The sequence below is a fragment of the Harpia harpyja genome, chromosome 11 (genome assembly GCF_026419915.1).
Source record: "Harpia harpyja isolate bHarHar1 chromosome 11, bHarHar1 primary haplotype, whole genome shotgun sequence".
NCBI lineage: Eukaryota > Metazoa > Chordata > Aves > Accipitriformes > Accipitridae > Harpia > Harpia harpyja.
The window spans coordinates 21,960,944-21,981,507 of NC_068950.1; the positions used below are offsets into that span (position 1 = coordinate 21,960,944).

Here is a 20,564-nt window from a genome sequence, read left to right on the forward strand (position 1 = left end):
TTTTCATTTACCCATTGAAGGAAAGAAAATCAAGTGGCATTTCAGTTTACTTTTGATTTCTGATGTGAATCATAATAAATCACCTTGTAACTTCTTAAATTTTCAAGGAATTTGATTCTCCCTTCAGCATCTACTAGATTTTTAGAACAAAAATCTTCATGTTATGGAGATAGTTAATTTGGCTTTCCACTTTAATTAGAGCTTTGCTTTTTAGTCTCCTGGTCTTGCAGAACTCACCCACTCTGTTCTGATATTTATTTACACTTTTAATGTGGTTGTAAAAGCTGTCAGACATTTACTTTTCTCAATATAGAAATTCAAGTTAATTAGGAAGATTTTTTGGGAAATGGTACATTCTTTCTTCTTAATTTTTCAGTCCTTTCTTCTTAATTTTTCAGTCCTAGGCTTTTCTATACATAGTATGATCAAATTTTGTTTGGCTACACGGAAGAATACTAATTCTTACATTAGATTAGAGGGGTGATCGACCATTTAATGAAATAAAGGCAAAAATGGAAGAAAAAGTTGACATTATTCTACAGAATAGTTTTTGGCACTTTATTCTAATCTGCTGATGCAGAGCACAATCATATTGAGAAATCTGGGTCTGAAATTTAGATTTCAATGTAACCTAAAGCATGAAGCCAAATACTATTTGAGTGACTGTTTTTCATCACCTGTAGACTAGGAGTAGGTACATTAACTAGTTATATCACATCATTCTACTACTTAATGCATTAACTGTGTAAAAGTATCTGTTAATAAAGTAAAATAAACCAAGTGTTACTCCAACCCTTAAGGAAACAAAAGAACCCAGCCTTTCTCCTTAAAAGCCAACACCAAAACCCTTATCAGAGACGTTTAAAACCAGACTATTTATCTGTAGAAATCTAGTGGGATTTCCTTGCCCACATAGGTTTAGTTGTCCAGAATTTCACACGTAAAACCAAACCTCCAGTTATATCAGACAGAGAAATTCTTAAAAAATTAAGATAATGTGTGGACAGGAAAGGACCACCCACCCCCTATATAGCACCTAACTTCTCTTTATTCCTGCAAACTACTTTTGCACACCATCATTGTACTTATGTAGAAATAAAGGCAGTTATTTTTCTCTAAGAATGGGCACACTACTTCAGTCAAGTTGCCCTTTCGGTTTATGTAATGTATTTCCACACAGAGCTGTCATCTGGGGTTACTAGCTCCAGTATAAAGGAGTTCCTCAGGTAACCTCATGCATTCTCAGATAATCCATTTATTATTAGAGGCGGAGAAAGGATCATCACTGTGAAGGATCAGAAGGGAGTTTCTAGTGTGCAAGAGGTCCTGGAGTATGTTTCTTTTGTATTACTTTGAGATCCTAACCTAAACTGCTGTTGGTTTGTGTTGTGGGTTTTTTAAAACAAATAACCCATAGCTTATGAATGTTAAAATACAGTATTGGTCCTGTTTATTTTATTTATGCTGGTAGTTTCATTGTCACAAACATATCTGTTCTCATCCAGATAAGATGCACAACAATGTGTCATTACCTCCACCATGGATTCTTTGTTAATTCCTTGCATAAAATAGTTCTAGTCATCATTCCTGCAAATAGCCATTTTGAAGCAAAATGATTTTGTTTCATGTGTAGTCACAAGAATAAATTCAGGGAAGCAGCTGTATGTGATGACTATAACCCTGCTACATTTTTAAGGAACACTCTTGTTCAATAATTATAGATATTAGTAGGCATAATTTAGAGGCTACATTATCATTTATCCAGTTGAAGATGGACTTCCGTTTCCAAATCACAGCTGGGAGCAAAGATCCCAAATTTATTAGACTTTGTACACTATATATCTTCATTGCCTCTTCAAAAGAGGGACAAAATGTGAGAGCATGTCAACAAACTGTAGTTCCATTCAAAGAGATTTTTAGTTCGTTTCATCTAATTTTGTATTTAAAAATACGTTGACCCTAGGTTTGTTGGCAATAGAGCAAGTGCACCTCTAACCTTTCACCCGAGGAAGCTGTTAGAGGGACTAGGGTGATGTGTTGATTCTGCCTATGCCAAACTTATGCTTTTTTTTTGCTTGCTCAAGGGTTTTCTCTCAAGTCAGGGAAAACTGCAAAGATGAGCAATACTGTTGGGCCTTAGAGGATGTAGTTTAGCAGTGCAGTTCCTATTGATGTTAATGATTATCAGGGCAAAATGCATGATTTTTCCCATGCATGTTATGAGACCCCAGTTCAACTGGTACTTAGGCTATATTCCTAATTAAGGGTGTGTGACTAGTCTTCCTGGACTCAAGAGGAATTCTTAGGTATGCATGAGTTCCTGCTTTAGGACTGTTAAGAAGTGGGGCACACAAAGAAGAAGAAGAAGGAAAAAAAAAATCTGTTGAATCTGAAAAAATTTGCAAGTCTGCAGTTTTAATTTGCTTCTCTGAAGCCCTGAATGGGTGCCTTCTTTCTACGTTACTCTTTGAAAAATGCAATTGTTAAAAATTAAATCATAGATCCAAATTTTCTAGTTATTATAGTCAATTTCCTTCCAGACATCCTTAGTAGGGAACCTTAGTTTCCTTATTATCAATGAATTATATAGTTTAAAAACTATATTTATATCTTGTGCCGATATTTCAATGTTCTTTTGCTTTTCTCTTTTTCTCTTTCTTTCTCTAAGCCCCTTCTTTGTTCTGTGGGTTTTCTTTTGTAACTCTTCCAGACTACAGCTTTGTTCCCCCTTCCTCCACTCCTTTCTGGTCAGGTACTGCTTTACTGCTTTTATATTTCTTCTAAATTTTCTTCTGTTGTTTCTGTGTTCAGCAAGCGAGGGAAGGGACGAATCTAATACTTCAGTTCTTCTCTGACTCCAAAAACTGAGTTATTTACATGTTATTCTTGGAGCGTAACAAAAATTAAACTCTTAAACCTTTGAAAAAGTGTTTATTACAATAAGAAGTTTGAATAGGTGTTGCAAAGCTCAATAGTTGCACCAGATTCAATCAATGATCCCTTGACAGTTAATTTATGTAGTTGACATCTATGAGCTATATGTATTTTAATGTATTTGTTCAAATGCACAAACCTGAAAATTTCACTGTTTGTAGATAAATAATATATTCGTCCCATCCCTGCAGCAAAAACATACTGCAGCAGCATCTTAGAATACAGTAGTTTTTTTGTAGAAAATGCTTTCTTTATATTCTGCATTAACATTGTTTAATTAATTTTACCCATCTGTTTTCTAAATATTGTTTTCTTTATTCTCATTTAGCCATCTCTGGCTTTAATAGATGGAAACATTTTAAACTAAGACTGCATAAAAATGCGTAAAGTAGTAGCAGTGGGTGGTCTCAATTAGTGCATCAGTATGGCTATGACTTGCTCTGGTCTTCAAAGAAGTGAACTGTACCGCTGGACAATTCAAGAAGAATTTTTGCTAGTAGGAAGGTAAATGCCTTCAAGGAGCATATGGAAGGAGCTACTACTGTTAAGAACGCAGCATTCACTCATGTTACACTGACATACCCCTGCGTACAGGGGATGGAGGACTTGGCCTAAGTTGTGCAAATCAGGATTGAGGCTGGCTTTTGCACTAGGGAAAGGGAGGTGTCTAGCATGTGCGAGCATGGATGTTGTCATAATCAAGATCTGACTAGGAGATCTGAGTAGGCAGTATTTTACACCTACCCCGCAGAGGTCATCCAAATTGCTTAGTGCTCCAAGATGGACTCTTAAGGCTTTCCATAGTTTCTAGAGGGGAAAAAGACGTAGTTGGCAGCTCAGTATTAGAACGGCTAGCGTGCTTACTTGTGCTGAGAATGTCTTTGTTGAGCCCTCCCTCAATTCATGCCAGGGATTTCAATCTCAACGTCCTATACTGCTCTTGAATATTTTGCCCCTCAGTTGTTCAATGTTTTGGAGTCTGGTTCTTCCATTTCTATCTCCTTACATAGATTTGGGGGGGGGGAGGGAGCAGATATTTTTACTTCCTTTCAGTAGTCACAACACTGACTGAAAATTCAGGCTTTAAGGCACTCTTCCATTTGACATATACTTACATAAAGGGGCACATCTGTAGAAAAGATGAATAGAAAGCCATTCTGGTATAGCCATTTACCCTGTGGTCATGACATTCATCTGGAACGTCTGAAGCGCTCACCTCATTTGAATTGGAGAACACAAAGGAGTTAAGTTTTGGCCCTTTATTGTAGGTAAATACTGCGAGTTTCTATCCTTTTGGGTGAGATAGAAGATGACCTCTTTCCTTCAACTGCACAGTACTTGATCATAAAGTCAATTCTTACTGAAACTGGTATCTGTTCCATGAAAACAAAATTGTGAAGTGGCCTACAGTGATAGAACTGTATCAAGACTCAGGGTTACTTTAAGCCTATCATACGTTCCCATATATTCCCATGCATAGTTTCAACAAATTATAATTGTATTCCTTTTTTTCCTATGAAAACCTGCTCTATCAGAAAATTCTTAAGTAACTGTAACAATAAGTAAGGATTCAATGCCTTGCATATCACAATATGCTGTGTAAAGTATTTCTTTATACAAGTACAAAATACTAAAGGAAAATATCGATTAGTAATTCTTAATTTAAGCTTTTCAAAATAGCCAAAGAATTTTCTTACATTAAATGAACAAATACTTATTTCATGATATTACAAGTAATTTTTTTTTTCAAAAGGATCTTCAGAGCTGGCTTAGTTCTGCTGATACGGAAGTTGGTAACACAGGAAAAGGGTTAAGCCAACTACTGAACACTACTGGAGGTGCTGCCCATGCTTGTATAATAGAACTGAGGTTTGGTTAAACAGTGCAAGTAAATGTACATTGGTTCAAGAAGCATGGAAATGAATACACAAGAGCAATCTTTAGGGGATATGGCTGCAGAATTACTAGGAGGCCATACCACCAGGAGAGAAAAAAACCTACTCACAGCTTTTATAATGATACATTGACCCTTGTGAAATTTAAGCACAGGCATAAACTTGAGCTAGACCAGCCTGCTGTGATCACATGGAACGTCTTGTTTGCACCCCAGTTCCTTCATCAGTGGCCCAAACTAGTATTAAAATTTATTTGCAGCACATGTATCTCACTGTCAATGAGAAACTTTTCCAACATACTCTAGTGTGAATCAAAGCTGACTATAGTTCCCTGTCTTTTTTTCTTCTCCTGTTTGCAGAAGGAAGGGCTAGGTTAAGCAAAAGTATATTTTTCTCATTCATACATGTACCTTTTATCCACCTCCCTCAGATTTCTCACTCTATTTCCTGTTAATCCTCTGAGTATCTCCCTACTAATACACAAGGTTTATTTATTACTGCTTTCTCAATAGCTGCTTTTCTTTTTTTCCTTGCTTTTTCTTTTCCCCCCTCTTTAATTTCTCATTCACGTTCTCCTGTTGGGCACTTCCTTTCCATCAATCTCTGCTCCTTCCCATTCTCTCTCTCCTTCCTCATTCTCCCTGTAGCTATCCTCTTTCTTTTCTTCACTCAGTGTTTATTCTCTCTTCCACCTGTGCAGATGTCCTTTCCACATGCTGACTGTCTTCCCTCAAGTTTCATTTATCCTGGGACAGCTTTGATTGGGAATTCAGGGCTGATAGGCTCTACTCAAGTTGTTTTTGTGACTATGGCAGCAGAGAGATATGGTTAATATTTTTTCCAAAATTAGCACTGTCATTTTCCTGTATTCCATCAGTCTTCTGGCTTCCTTTTATATATTTCCTATCATGAGCATTACTTTTATTTTGAAAATATGGATGTTGCATTCTAAATTAATCTAAATTCTGCTACTTGCTGCCTCAAGACTTTTGGAGATATATGGCTTTGATTTCTGTTGCTTCTTTTTCCTTTTCCTCTCTGGCTTCACAAACTGAAAAAGAGATAGAAGTCCTCCTTTCCCCCAGATCTGCCCCTCTTTCTTTTTCTACCCTAATTTTCCTCAGCATTTTTCCTTTTTATTATTCTTCCATGCATTTCTTTCCTCCTTAGTTCTTTTCTTCCACGTTTTCCCAAATTTGTTCGTCTTTGCCTCATGTAATCTTCTTCCTTGCCCCTTTATCTCCTTTATAGAATCTGAAATGATACCCTGTTCCCCAGAATCACTCCTTGCATCCTGCAATGCTTCCCCAAATCTGCCAGTGATATTGCTGCACACCTATAAATGCTTACTGACCTTACAATCAATAACTGCTCTTTTTGTTTGTTTTTTTTTTTTTCTCCTTTCTCCAAAATAATTGCTGCCCATCATGTGCTCCTTACCTGTAAAATTGATTACTGCAAAACTGATAAGGTATAGGACGTAACATTCATGTCAGGATCTAAACAAGTACTGTCTACATCTGACTTGCTTAGAGGGGGAAAAAGTATGTTTGAACTTTAATATACTTAATGTATCACTTAGTTTTTTACAACATCTTTATGTTGTAAATATAAGCAATAAATTGAGGTCCTGATTCTCTTTTATATGGCATCCTGTATCAAGTATCTGATGAGCAAGCATACTCTACATAAGTAGTCTGAAACATTGGACTAAACTTTAATGGCATGATATAAAAAAGGGCATGATCTCTTTCCAAAACAGTTTTTAGGCATTCTGTTTTTGTGATATATCTAATAATATTTTAAATATAGTATTTGTTGTTATTTTAAAATAAACTGTTTGTATTGTCTCTGTAAGCTAAAAATATTTGAATATATAATGATTTTCATATATTTAATACTATTATGCAAAAGCTTCTGTTCCAATAAAATGTCCCTAGTGGGGTCAGAAGAAATCTTAAATGCAAGCAGAGCTGAAACTGTCAAGATTTTCTAGCTCGTTTGCCATGTTTTGTGTTCCTGATTTAAATTAAAGGTAGCTAGCTATGAACTTTTAGTATTACATTGTTGAAGGCATTGCTAAAACTAGACTCTTAATGGTATTTCCTAAAGATGATTGGGAATTTCTAAGAAATTGGAAAGGGTTCTCAGAAAAAAGATTATTAGATGTACATTATATCAAGTCATCCATCATGATCATACGATGAATTCTTCTGAAATCTTTTCAGTGGGAAGCTTGCTTGTGCTTGTAAACTCTTATCTACAGTGACTTACATAGGAAAACAATGGCATTAGTGGAAAACAATAAAAAAAGAGTGCTTTGGACAAATAATCCAACTACAAAATGCAGCAGAACAGTAGATGTTTTTCCTAAACTGCTCAAGTCAAAGGCCTTTATCTTTTAGGTGCCATGCCCACTTCCCTCTCATTGGAATAGTCGAGGATTTCTTTTGCAAGTTTGGGTGTTCTACCTCAGGGTTGAAAACACACTTTCCTATAAAATTATTTGGGAGAAGGGGGTTGGTTTTTGAAATTAGGCTTTTTTCACATTTGCTTTTTTAAAATATTTCACAACTTTTTATTGCTTAAAATGTCTGGGTTTTACATTGGCAAAATACTTACATTGATGTAGCTTAAAATTTTTAAGTATTAATTTCACTGAAACTTAAGAGAAAAGTTTGTAAGGATTTTCTTCTTCATGAAAAGTTTTGTAGAACAAATTCATTGGTGATTTACAGAATAAGCTCCTGAAAAGAGTAAATTTACATCAGCCAATGTTCATGCAGATTGTAACAAATGATCCATACAAATTTCCTGTGGAAACTCTTTACTTTTTTGCTCATGCTGATGTTAGCTTCCAATTTTAAGTGCATTAATATTTAACTTGGGAGTTGTTTTTGAAAGAACAGCACCTTATTCTATTTGTTTTGCTTCATTAGAGGTTTAAAGTTAAATCAACTGTAAATGCTAATAATTCTTTTGGAAAGAAACTAGTGACCTGTAAAATATGTTGATGCATGTAACTGGCAGCAAGTTTTATTATGAAGCACAAAAATACAATAATTGCAAACGTATTTAGCAATTTTGGGGTGGGGGATATTTTATTTATGGTTCATCTAGTTTGACTTTTTTCTAAAAATAAAAACTTTTTTTAAAAAATCCCATAAAATCCCTTCAACTTTTACACCATTCACCTATGTTTAAACTTTCTTGATAGTGTAGTGCAGATGCTTTCACATTTGCATAAGATGAATGGCAGTGTATGTTGTTGTGAAATCATTGTTTTATTTTTTTACAGTACTGCTATATACATTACTGTAGTAGTCCTCAATTAACAAACCCTAATAATGTTAATGTCTGTTTCATTTCAGTGCTAAGCCCGAAGGTGATAGGCATTGCCATAGCCAGGTATGACTTCTGTGCAAGAGACATGAGAGAGCTGTCCTTATTGAAAGGGGATGTTGTAAAAATTTATACAAAGATGAGTGCAAATGGCTGGTGGAGAGGTGAAGTAAATGGAAGGGTAAGGTTGGGTTTTCTTTTGTTTTCCTTTGTCTCATTTCTGCCTTTGCTGACAGTGATTTTGTAAAAAAATAAGGTGTGTTCCTACATCATAAACCTTCTTTATATATTTAAATTCACAAGATACAACATGTTCTCATTTGTGTTTCATAGGAGCCAGGTAGAACTCTTGCCAGGCAGCTTTCCCAGCATCTAAATTAATTGGTTATTTAACGTGACCTACTATGCTGAATATTTGGGCACGATTATAAGGTTGGAAAATAACCAGGATTAATAGTACAGCTACAACTAAACTTTCTTGAACTGTGTTGCACACATGTATTTGGGGTCAAAAGCTCAGGTTCCTGGTGCTGTGAAAGCCTGTGTAGCAGTTTAACACAGAATGAGTTCCACACCTTTCTGCCAGACTACAATGCAATGGAATCAGCCACCTTTTTTATAGGAGGCTGCTTCTTTGATCTCTAAAAATGTGGCTCATACGAAGTGGCGTATTTAGCAGGGATTTTTACAAAGTCACTTTACACTGCACTCTGAGACTTGCATGGAAGTAAAGTTTAAGTTTTGACCTATAAAGGCTATATTGCTTCAGTCTTAGCATATTGCTTGCTCTTTAATGTAGATTAGTCAGAAGTATTTGAGGCTGCTGTTTCCATATCTAAAGGGCTGAGATGCAGGGTCAAGGAATGCGAGGTGGAAGAAAGCAGATTGGCTGGAAGCTGGAAATGGAAGTTGAAAGCCTGGTTGAAGCAGATGTCCAGATTTGCTGTTTCATGCAGTTTGGAGAATTTTTATTTTTATTTTTAATGTACATGAGCCTGGTTATAAACTTAAAGTGAAATGGTCAATTAAACAAGAAGAAATAGGGAAGCAGAAGAAATAGTGGTCATCCTATATACATTTTACATGTGAAGAAAACTGAGCATCTCATTCTAATGCAGCTACCCACATCCTAAAGGATGCCCTGTTATGTGCTAGCATTCTTTCACAGTCTGGACTTGAGATCATAAGCTCACCTCTGGAGATATTTTGGCAAGGTAGCCTAAAACAAAATTTACACAGTTATTCCTTCCACTCATGCTCTAGGTTTGGTTTTGAGGTCTTTCATAAGCGTTAAATTGACTTAGATATAAAGAAGTCTGAGTGAAAAACCTAAATCAGATAGATAAGACAATAAGTAATATATGATATTGCTTCCCTGTATGTCTTATATAATCCTTATTTGACACATCATTAATTTCAGACTGGAGATAGCATTATAACTTATGAAATATAAAACACTGGACTCTGCCTTCCAGTTCTGTCTTATTTAAATGGCAGTGGATTTTAACTCTGTGTAATGCAATCAAATCAGTTGCTATTTCCTTTGTAAGAGGATTCCCTGGACCTGACTGAAGCCTGTTAAATATATAACTGCTCATTCAAAAAATAGAAGTATCCTGCCTGTAGTAAAGCTACTGCTGCTCTTGGCATTTCTAGACTTTTTTGCTGAATGCTTAGACTTCCAATTTGGGCAAAAGTGGTTTGGGTGTGTGTTTTGTGGGATGGGGCTGTTCGGTTTTTTGGGTTTTTTGTTTGTCTGTTTGTTTTGGGGGGAGGGGGAAGAGAGGTTTAGTCTCCAAATTGTCATATCTGCAAGTTATTCTTTTGTTTAGGGTACTTACCCTAACTGTGGCAGATCAGTCAAGTTTATCTTGGTAATCTTATTCTTATATTTACTGAACAGACTCATCCTTGTTTTGCCTACTTCAGCCATTTAAAAAGCCTGTGCATCTCATGTATTATTTTGTTCTGCTTTTCCGCTTTTTAGGTGGGCTGGTTTCCATCAACTTATGTTGAAGAGGATGAATGAATTAAAAACTTTCCTCTGCTGACCAGCAGTTTCAGGGATTGTAAAAATTTAATATCTTCAAAGTGTTACTGGTTTTGTTAAGTATTTAAACAGCAGCATTTTTGTCAGTCTGAACCTTCCAGTCTTAATGTTGGAATTTATACAGAAGTTTGTGCTGACAGATTATTACCTTGCCCAGAGCTGTGCAAGAAACAACCTGCCAGTTTGCCATCACTGGGGATCAGTACAAAGACCAACCCTCACCTTCCCAGAAGATCTCCGGAAAACAAATTTCTTTATGCTCCTTTTCATTTCACCCTGTGCTACACCATGAATACTAGCTATGGCTGAATATTTAATAAGTCTCTTTTCTTCTAGCTAACATCTGTGATGGTACAAGGAGATGAAGGCTTATTATTCCTTATCACTGCATACAGAAAACAGAGTTCAGTCATTCCAGTGGGCATAAAGTACAGTCAGTAGACTTGCCTTGAAACATCAAACTACTTTACTTATCACCTTACAAACAGTTTTACACTCATAAAAACATTCTGAAGGAAATATGTAGTAAACATGAGTAGCATTCATGCATATATAATTAGTTAACTGACTACTTTGAGGTCCTGCCTAAATCGTCTAACAATTTGTTGAAAGACAACATTTTAAAAAGGTGTAGTGACGTGGTATTGCTTGAACAAGCATCCACAAAATAGAATTGTGGGATCCTTTCTTTGTCAGTCTTTTTGTGTGAGGTTTTTTCATTTAAGCAGCTGACCATAAAAGTGCAACTGAAGAGAGTCATGACAAGATGAGTTTTAAAATTTTCAGCATTAACATTAAATCAATATTGTAGACCTATTCTGTAGGAGAATATACTAATGGAAGATGATGTCAATTCTCAAGAACAAAACTGTTTATCTTAACCTCTTGATTGATTCAGATGAACTTCGATGCTTCCAACCCTAAACTGTCTTTTCCTAGTTAAACAGGAGTTTCTATCACCTTTTGTGCTCTTACAAAGTAACGCGAAGGGAACTTGCAGATTACTTTGTGCCCTTTCTTCTCTTGTTCCCTGGGATGTTAACGGCAGTTCAATGAGTGAGTGGTCTTGTTGCAGTGTTATGAGCATCCCCAAGGAAAAAAGTGCCTAGGTTAGCTAGCCTGAAACATCAGGCCTTGTAAAGTGGTGTCCACCCCTTGGTGAGGCAGTGTTTTAATATATTTATGGAGGGTCAGAAGTGCTGTAGTTATACGCTAAAATAAATGTGGGTGGTGTCTTCAGATGTGCAGTTTTGATTATTTAGATAACATCTAACCTGGCTTGAAAACTTCTAAGAAAGTAAGGCTCTTAAATGCATTTTGTTTTTAGGGTGATGTTGACCAATCAAGAAAGTTAATTCATCCTGTCCCACATCCTCTCTTTTGCTTTTCCCTATCCTCTTTTCACATAGGCGTCTTGCAATTAGTGTGCATAGATACAGCACAATTTAACACTGCCGTTTTTCCCAGTCTGCAAGCAACATAATATCCACTGTTCGTCCACAGAGCAGAATCTGCTAGTACGTATTTCAGATTCTCTTTGGCTGTCCCCAATGTTCTTTGCTTCTTTCTGGCCTCCTTCTGGCCCTCAGGAAGGACCAAGCACAGCACAGAGGATTCACAATAATCCTCTTTGTCTCTGCTATCTTACCCATCTGCTACACCTTACATACACTGCTGTGTGACCAGGTGAAAGAGAGGATCTTCTAATTAGAAATCCTCCACTTGTGAGATTCAGCCTTGCGGATGAAACTCTGCTGATGATCTAACTTTTCAAGGATTTACCTCGAAATTATGTAAACTGTGATTGTGTTGAGTACATTACTTGATGGAACAATTGAGACCATTTGTAAATAATGTAGATTATGCATAAAACATTTTGTAAAGGATGTGTACAACAGTGTAGACCAGAGTATGCTGTTTTTGATCTTTTTTTGCCATGCAGTTCTATTGTCTATTGTGAGCTTGATCCTATATTCCTTAAGTAGATGAAGTTGATTCTTTCACAGTTTTGCCTGCTCAAGGGGTAGAGGAATAAGCTCTAGGCCTGTGAAATGTTTAGTGCTTTGCTGTCATACAGTTCTGAGAGGAGGCAATTTAATTCAATATGAGTTGAGAAATACATCAGTCGCTTTCAGCAGCTTGGTTTTAGAATAATTTTGAGTAGTCTCTCCATCCTGAAGTTGCTGCAAAGCTTTTAAGCAATTCCTGAGTCCAGTAATTGGCCTTTGATAAGAATGAAAGCCGTAGCTAAACTTACTTTTGTGGCATAAATCTACATATTATTGTCTGTGTTTAATGCCCTGTATTGATTGAGTTAATGCTGCATCTTAAACTATATTTTGAGTACCAAAGACTTCCTAAATATTCTGGAGTGTCTCTTTCATGTGCTGCTTTTGCCTGTATGGAGGTTTTGTTGTCATGCAATAATGGAGTTTCAGTACTTTAATTTGTACTATTTTGTAAATATGTTAAATATAATAAACTGGTTAATTTTTTGTTTAATGGTATGCGTCAAAATGCATAGTTGTCTAGTATGAAGGTTGTGCTTTGTTTGTTTAACCACCTTCTTATAGTGAGCAGAAGTTGATAATGTTCTGTTTTGGTTTCCCAGATTTGTATAATCCTTGTTTAGCTGTAAAATGGAGTGTCAATGTAAATGGGATAGTATAGCTTTCCTTGAGAGCTTTTTGTTGTCGGGATAATTTGCCTTCTGCCACATCCAGGAAGGTGGTGGGCGTTTTCGTTTTGTTTTTTAGCTATGGAGAACATTGTGGAATCAGTCGTATACTATTGATTTTTGTCTGTCAGAGATGATACTTGTAGTTTTTTGATTGAAAAGCAGTTGTTCTTAAAAAGTTTTCTTTTATGTGTCATGTTTCATAGCAATGTTCCTTCTCTTCCACCTTCTGCTTTCTCCCTCTGTCGTATGTGAATTAACATGCAAATTCAAGTTGAATTGAGCTCAAATCTGAAAATATAGTCTGTGTCTAATTTCATGGGCTACTTGATAATCTTTTCATAGTGTAACCCATTCATGCATTTTTTACAATATAACATTAATTATTAATATGTTTATAAAAATATTTCTGAACAGGTGAATTAATTCAGGAAGGTCAGTAATGATGTGATTGCAGTGTTGTTTCATTCTGTCCCTTCTATTTTTCAGTAGCAGAGATTTTCTTGTGGAACTGCCCTTCTAACAGATAATTATTAAACTTAATGAGGCATTTGCACATCTCTACAGATGTAAGGCATAATTTTCCTGTCACCCATGAACATATCACATAACTAAGTCACACCTAACGCGAGATGCAGAAATGTTTCTCAATTAAATTCTCGTGTTAACAGTATCACACTCAGTCACAGACGTTCTCCCTCCCCTTATATGCGAGAAGAGATGTGTGTCCTCTGATGGGTGAGAAATTGAGAAAGCACTGTAATTAGGGCATAAGAACCACTTGTGACTGTGTTCTGAATAATTTTTTTCAGTTGTAAGGCTTGGAAGCTTATTTGAAAATCTCAGCTTGAAAAAAAAAATTTAACTTGAACAATGAAAATTATGCCAACCAGGATACCTTTTTACTTTGCCTCACAGGCAAGCTCTAGGTGCTCTATGAAGGAGAAGAAAAGGTTGTTTCTCAAGGTTTTAGCAGTTCATAAAGGTGAGAGAGAGGTGCTGTCTAGAAAAATGTGGGGCTTGTTTATACAAAATACCCTGCCTCAGACCTAGGTTTTGTTCTGTTGACTTCGATGTTCAGTGCAAAAATGTTTGTTTCTATTTCACAATCAATATTGCCAACACTTTGGAAAAAGAGCTGTAATGGCAGATATAATTTATGCACTAGCACTGTCATACAGTTTCACCAACTGTATTGACACTACAGTAAATTAACTTATCTCTTTGCTACAAACTGGGCTGCTGAGAGCCTTACATTACTATTTTACCTGAAATTCAACTTCTGTTCAGAGACCACTGCTTATTCCATTTAGGCAACAGAGGAAGCGCTCCCTCCTCTCCATTTTATTGCTGAGCATGACATTATATGATATGGAGTATCTCTTTGGTTCGTTTGAGTCATCTACCTGGTTGTGTCCCCTCCCAGCCTCTGCTCGCTTGGGAGGATGGCACAGAGTAAGAAACAGAGAAGGCCTTCATGCTATGCAACACTGTTAGCAATAGCTGAAACATCAATGTGTTGTCAGCACTGGTTTTGTTGCAGATCTAAAACACAGCACTGTAAGAGCTGGTATAAAGAAAGTTAATGCCATCTTGGCCAAACCCAGTACAGCAGGCATAAAGGTAAAATGACAGGCAGAGATGCTGTGTATATGTGTAATGCACGGTGCTTTAGCAAGCCACAGTAGTATCTGTTCTCATCAAATTCAGGTAGGGTCATTACTTGCATACAACTTTGAATCTTGGAATGTATTCATTTAAGAGAAAGAAGTGAATACATTCCCTAGCCTTTCTTGAAATGTGCCATGGAATTTTAGCTGTTACCTAGATGTCCACTATATGGAGGAAGGGTAGTTTTGAGTAATTTAACTTCATAAAGCTGTGAGATGAGATGTTAATGATACCCACTTTTTCACAAAATGCTACAATGTATGATGCATGTATAATTAGCTAAAAGAAATATAGAAAGGATTAAGAATCAGAAATTGACTGCAGAAGGGTGATTCATTGCGTTATCTTAGCAACTTCCTTTTCAAGAACAAAGAGCCGTTTGTTTTTATAGCAAATGAGATTTGGGTTTCTAATTTAGTTTTATAATTCCTGATCTGCTGCAGTGTACTCTGCTCATTCATTATAATGATCTCTGCTGCTTACATGACTGTGAAGTTAGATTTTATTTAATAAGCCTCCTGAAATGTTTGAGTTATTGGTGACTTTTTCTAGGTTACAATTTCTTACCTGGTAATGTGCTTTTCAGAAAATATGTGAGTTCATTTTAAAATGTTGCAATCTGACCTTAAGTAAACTTATAGTTACAACAAGTGGCAGGTTCGGAGGTAGCCGTTTGCTAAGGGGCATGAGGCTGGTTTGCTTCTTTCAGAACTTTTTTTTTCATATTAATAGCATAATATATGGCTTTAGAAATGTCGTGGTTTAACCCCAGCCAGCAACTAAGCACCACGCAGCTGCTCACTCCCCCCCCTCCCCCCAGTGGGATGGGGGAGAAAATCGGGAAAAGAAGTAAAACTCATGGGTTGAGATAAGAACGGTTTAATAGAACAGAAAAGAAGAAACTAGTAATGATAATGATAACACTAATAAAATGACAACAGCAATAATAAAAAGATTGGAATGTACAAATGATGCACAGTGCAATTGCTCACCACCTGCTGACCGACACCCAGCTAGTCCCCGAGCGGCGATTCCCCCGCCCCCCCCGCCCCCCAGTTTCTATACTAGATGTGACGTCACATGGTATGGAATACCCCGTTGGCCACTTTGGGTCAGGTGCCCTGGCTGTGTCCTGTGCCAACTTCTTGTGCCCCTCCAGCTTTCTTGCTGGCTGAGCATGAGAAGCTGAAAAATCCTTGACTTAGTGTAAATGCTACTTAGCAACAACTGAAAACATCAGTGTGTTATCAACATTCTTCTCATACTGAACCCAAAACATAACACCATACCAGCTATTAGAAAGAAAAGTAACTGTATCGCAGCTGAAACCAGGACAAGGAAGAGCAGAAATAGAGAAGATCGGAGAATAAGAAGTAAAAAGTTCATACTTTACCGTATGTGTTAGAAACAACCTGGTGTGTGATAACTTTTCTAAATGATTGCCCCAAATATTAATTGTCTATTGATAGCGTTGGATTAGAAACAGAAATTCTTGAATGCTTCTGTATGGGAAGACTTTGCTAATGTGGTAGAAGGATCAAGGACCATTGGACTTGGTCTCAGTCTTAACCAGATAACTCTATAAATCTGTCTTCAATGAGTCGTATTTTTTCCCAAAGCAATTAAAAGGTTTCCTCAAGCAGATGCAATGTTGTTCCTAGGATTATAATTCTTATGCATGCATAAAGCTAATGGAAATATGTATAATTGAAGGAGCCGTTTTCTCTCGTAGTTTTACAATTGGTGTCCCTGTAGCTTCTAAGCTATTAATAATGTGGAATGTGCCAGGAGACCCCCACCCTACTAAGTTACCGGGTGATGTACAAACACCTTTCCTACCTCGTCTCCCAGATATGTTGTTTTTTGAATCCTGAGTTTGTTTTCCCTTCCCCTTCCTGTCAAGTGCTATTTAAAGTTGATATTTCAGAAAGGCCAGTTAGTTAAATACAGTGTGAATGCAGTGGCTTGGGAGCTTATTCTCCTTTGCTTCCCTATTGCCTAAGATAGTCTCAGAATGGCTGTAAGGATGGTATAGAAAACTTCTTGTTTTAATCTAAGAGAGGGGAGCCCTTACCTCAGAGGAATTTCTAGGCCAGTTTTATTCTCTCAATTTGATGTATCTCTGAACATAGCTTCATGAAACTTGGACTGCCTTGTGTTTGTGATGGATGAAAGAATAAATTCTCTGGAACTGTGTGTTCTGTAATGTTTTGGGTGTGACTTTTCGGTGTTATCTAATTTGAGGGTTTTGGCTGAAAGAACACTTGAATGTACTACATGCTGAAAGGGAGGCTTGTTTTCATTCACCCTCTCTTCCCCCCCACTCAAAATCACAAAGGCTCTTACAAAATTCAACTGAGGTGTGGTACAAGTCAACATGCCCAATCCCATAAGTATATAAGTTGTCAGGAATATTAATGTGGAGAGAAGAAAAATACAGGCAGATCGTAAAAGCAACCATGCCTGATTTTTGTTTTGGTAATATTAATTTTTATTGTTGAGGGAAGGGTGGGATGGGACTTTCATTACCTATTATATCAGCTGCTTTATTCCCTAGAACAATTTCAAGTAGAGGATGCAATAGCAGGTCTTCTATTAATATTTTATTTTAAAAAGAGAGATTTATTGTTTTTACAATTGTGTATCAATGTAAGCATATCAATATGGATAAGATAAAGACAAGAATTAGAAGACTAAAAGGCAGATTGCTCTCCAAATCAGTACGTCACTGTGACTTTTTCCAGATAGTAAGTTGTGGAAAATCAAGCCCCAGCAATCTAAACAAAATCTAGATACAGGTTTTCAGTCTTTGCAACCATGATTAACACTTTGGGGGAACATACCTTTTTTCTACATTTTCCTGAACATGGGAATGCAGTCTTAGTCTTCCTGTCACCAGAGACTAATTACAACTCCGCGGATTTATACAGTAAGACCAGATGCACAAAACCCTTTTTATTTTATATCTTCTGGGGCATGCCAGTAAACACTCATCTAAGTATACAAAAGATTTCTATAGAAAATATTTCTGACCACATTCTTTCTTTTGCCTACTACCCCAAAGAGCCACGTGACTTCAGAAAAAACAAACTTCCAAAAGCAATGATTCCCTGCTTGCACATTCTTTTGCAAATCTCTGAGGGTCTCAGTCTGTCTATAGGGAGTTAAGTTGTATACCATGCTCAGGGATGTCCATTTCAAATGTGACCTTCCCCACATAAACAAATTCTTGTCAAGAAAATCCTTGTCTAGAAAATATATCTAAAATATTTTCAGGTGATGTCAAGCAAGCATGGGCTGTGAGTGGGCTGGAGGATAGGATTTTAAATCACCCAGATACTGATAAATTGGTAATTTAGAAAAGAGGATGCAATTAAATAAGGATATCTATGGAGTTATATTTACAGTTGGAAAGAATTGTCTATACCAGTTAAGGCTGGGCAACTTCTGGCGAAGCAGCAGTACTGCATTAGAGGACTGAGGGAGAAGAGTTAAAAGAGAATCATGGACAGAGCATAAGTTAACAGGATTTTACTGTGAAGAAGGTAAATACTGTCTTGGTGTATAGTAATGGGAACATAATCTATAAAATGTGAAGTAATCATTTAGTTCATTTCTGGTAAGGCTTCAGCTGAAGTACTTTGTCCACTTTTGGGCACTAAATTTTGTAGAAGATACAGTCTCATTAAAAATATTCCTGAAGAGACTAACGAAGTGTGAAGAAACTGGAGTCATTTGAACTGACTTACAGAACAGACTAAGGGGGGGGGGGTGGTGGTGGTGGTGATAATAGCATCCGAATAAGTGAAAAAAGAGACTGAACTGTTCTGCATAGTCAATGTAAATAGTACGGGAAAGAACAAGCTTGAACTGGAGCAAAGAGATTTAGTCTTTAGGGAAGTTTTCTGAATATCAAGGTACTTGGACGCAAAACTGTCTGGGGAAGTTGTAGAATCTCCAACACTGAAGGTTTTTAAGATATGGTTAGCTAAATGTATGTTGGGGTAGTTTATATATAGTTAAACATGCCCAAGATACACACCACATGTTCTTTTGGAGCTCCTGCTATACTACCTTTCTGTAATTGCCTTTCAGCTCTGCAGTGCTTCAATTGACTGTTGGTGTTTGCCAAAATCCCATAGAAATATTGTACCGACGTAGAGAGGAAAAGATACACGAAAGGTAATAAGGTGAACATCAACGTAGAGCTAGCAGGTTGCTAAATATGCAGAGTTTAAATGTTTACAAATTAAAACAGTTTCTTCAGGAGATGCAATTGGCTCATACTTAGCTCACAGTAGTGTAAAAATGGTGTAAACCCACAGTCTTAAGAGTTGGTTCACAGTAGGAAGCATGAGCTAAACAGCATTACTACAGTTTATAAGTTTATTTTTGATAGAACATACTGGTGCTGCAACATATGCAGTGTTGTCAAAATCAAAACTTGTCTTAAATATGCATTAATTTCAGGAAAGGTTAAGAAGGAAGGCAGCTCAGAAACCATGTCTTTCTACTCTGTTCCAAACAGATGGAAAATGAAAGATCTAAGAAAGAGATGACTGCTTCAAGCATCCTTCCCTCAAATCAGCAGAAACTACATTTTTATAAAATAAAACCAGTTTGTTTAATTCTCATGTGGAATTTGCGAAAGTACTACAATATTAAAATTTTTCTGTAAAAGAGAGAGTGGCAAACAAGCTATCAGCTTGACTGTAATCTTATTTTAACGTCAAATGATTGAATACTAGTGCTAAGATTAATTCTACCTGGTGTCTGAATGCATCTTTTTCTTGTTTGACTTTTTCTAGATTAATAACAAATAACAGTGTTAGCTTTTGGCATGGCACCCTTTCTCTCTGTTCTAAATGTGTATAAAGAGATGCAATGGTTTGTCTTACACGCAGCTGAATTTAGTCTCAATTTTTGGATTGTCACAAGTATTTTTTAAGTTATCAGTGAAATAAATCAACAAGCACACAAAACAGCTCTAGTCCAAATAAAATGCATCTAGTCAGTAAGACTAATAAACCTAGGTATTTTCTCTTTCTAGCTCTTCATCAGGAATGCACTGTGAAGAGAAAAGTTTTATTTGAATGTCACTGTGCGGGCAATTCTAATTATTAATAGAATTCATCAAACCATTTAGTGGTGTAGTGACATTAAGTAATAATTAATAGACCATGTGATGTGTGGCTGCATGAAGTGACAATGATTAACCTGTGACATAACAGAATGTGCCTGGAGAACAATTGGCATGCGATGTGACACTGTTTCTTCTTCCTTGTGTCGTTGGAGTTTGGCCTGTCTCCACTCAAAATGAAACTGGGTTCAAAATCCAAAACCTGTTAACGTGACTGGTGTTTGGAGCATATACGTGGTTTGCTACATATCAACCTGAGCTTTGACGTGGTGGTTGAACCTCTTGTCATTGTGGCTGCTTATTTTGGAGCCGATATTAACAGGTCCTTGTGTGGCTCCACCCTGCCTTCAGAGAGTTGGCAAAATGTCAGGATTTGCTCTACTGATGTATTAATTTTTTAATAAATTCTAAAAACTATGTTATCTAGACACTAAAGTTACAGCTATATCTGTATGATAAGATTGTGTTACATAGTACGCATTCAGATGTGCATACAGGATATTCTTTGTAGTCTGTGTGGTTAGCCAGTATTTAGGACCTTGCTGCTTTTAGAAGATATTGGTGGGTAAAAAATACCGTATTTCACTGGCTCAGGCAGTATACTTCCAAAGAATATACGAATTTTTCCATTTTCCAGACCAAGAATCAGTTTTCTTTCCAGACATCAAGGTTTCTTGTGAATACTTTGTTAAAAAAACCCTTTTAATCTCATTTGTGGCTTTCTTCTCTGCCTGTATATTTGCTTCCCTGGTTTCTTATGCTTTTTTGGCTACTTTCTTCCTTTCCCTCCCTCTAATGACATGAACAAAAGAATACTTTGGTCAATGCCTCATCCCTGTTTTAGGAGGCAATACC

At 36.7% G+C, this 20,564-nt stretch overlaps 1 protein-coding gene across 7 annotated transcripts in view; it reads left to right on the forward strand.

Annotated features, from left to right (window-relative positions):
• VAV3 (vav guanine nucleotide exchange factor 3) overlaps positions 1 to 13,217 on the forward strand; it is a 183,258-nt gene extending 170,041 nt beyond the window's left edge. For 6 of the 7 annotated variants that reach the window (XM_052800935.1, XM_052800929.1, XM_052800931.1 and 3 more), the window contains 3 exons: positions 2,669 to 2,752; positions 8,201 to 8,352; positions 10,159 to 13,217. In XM_052800935.1, coding sequence (XP_052656895.1) covers positions 2,669 to 2,752; positions 8,201 to 8,352; positions 10,159 to 10,200 — 278 coding nt within the window. In that variant the 3' untranslated portion in view covers positions 10,201 to 13,217. The remainder of the gene's footprint in view (positions 1 to 2,668; positions 2,753 to 8,200; positions 8,353 to 10,158) is intronic. The other variant, XM_052800932.1, reaches the window with a different exon arrangement.
• Positions 13,218 to 20,564: the final 7,347 nt, after the last annotated feature.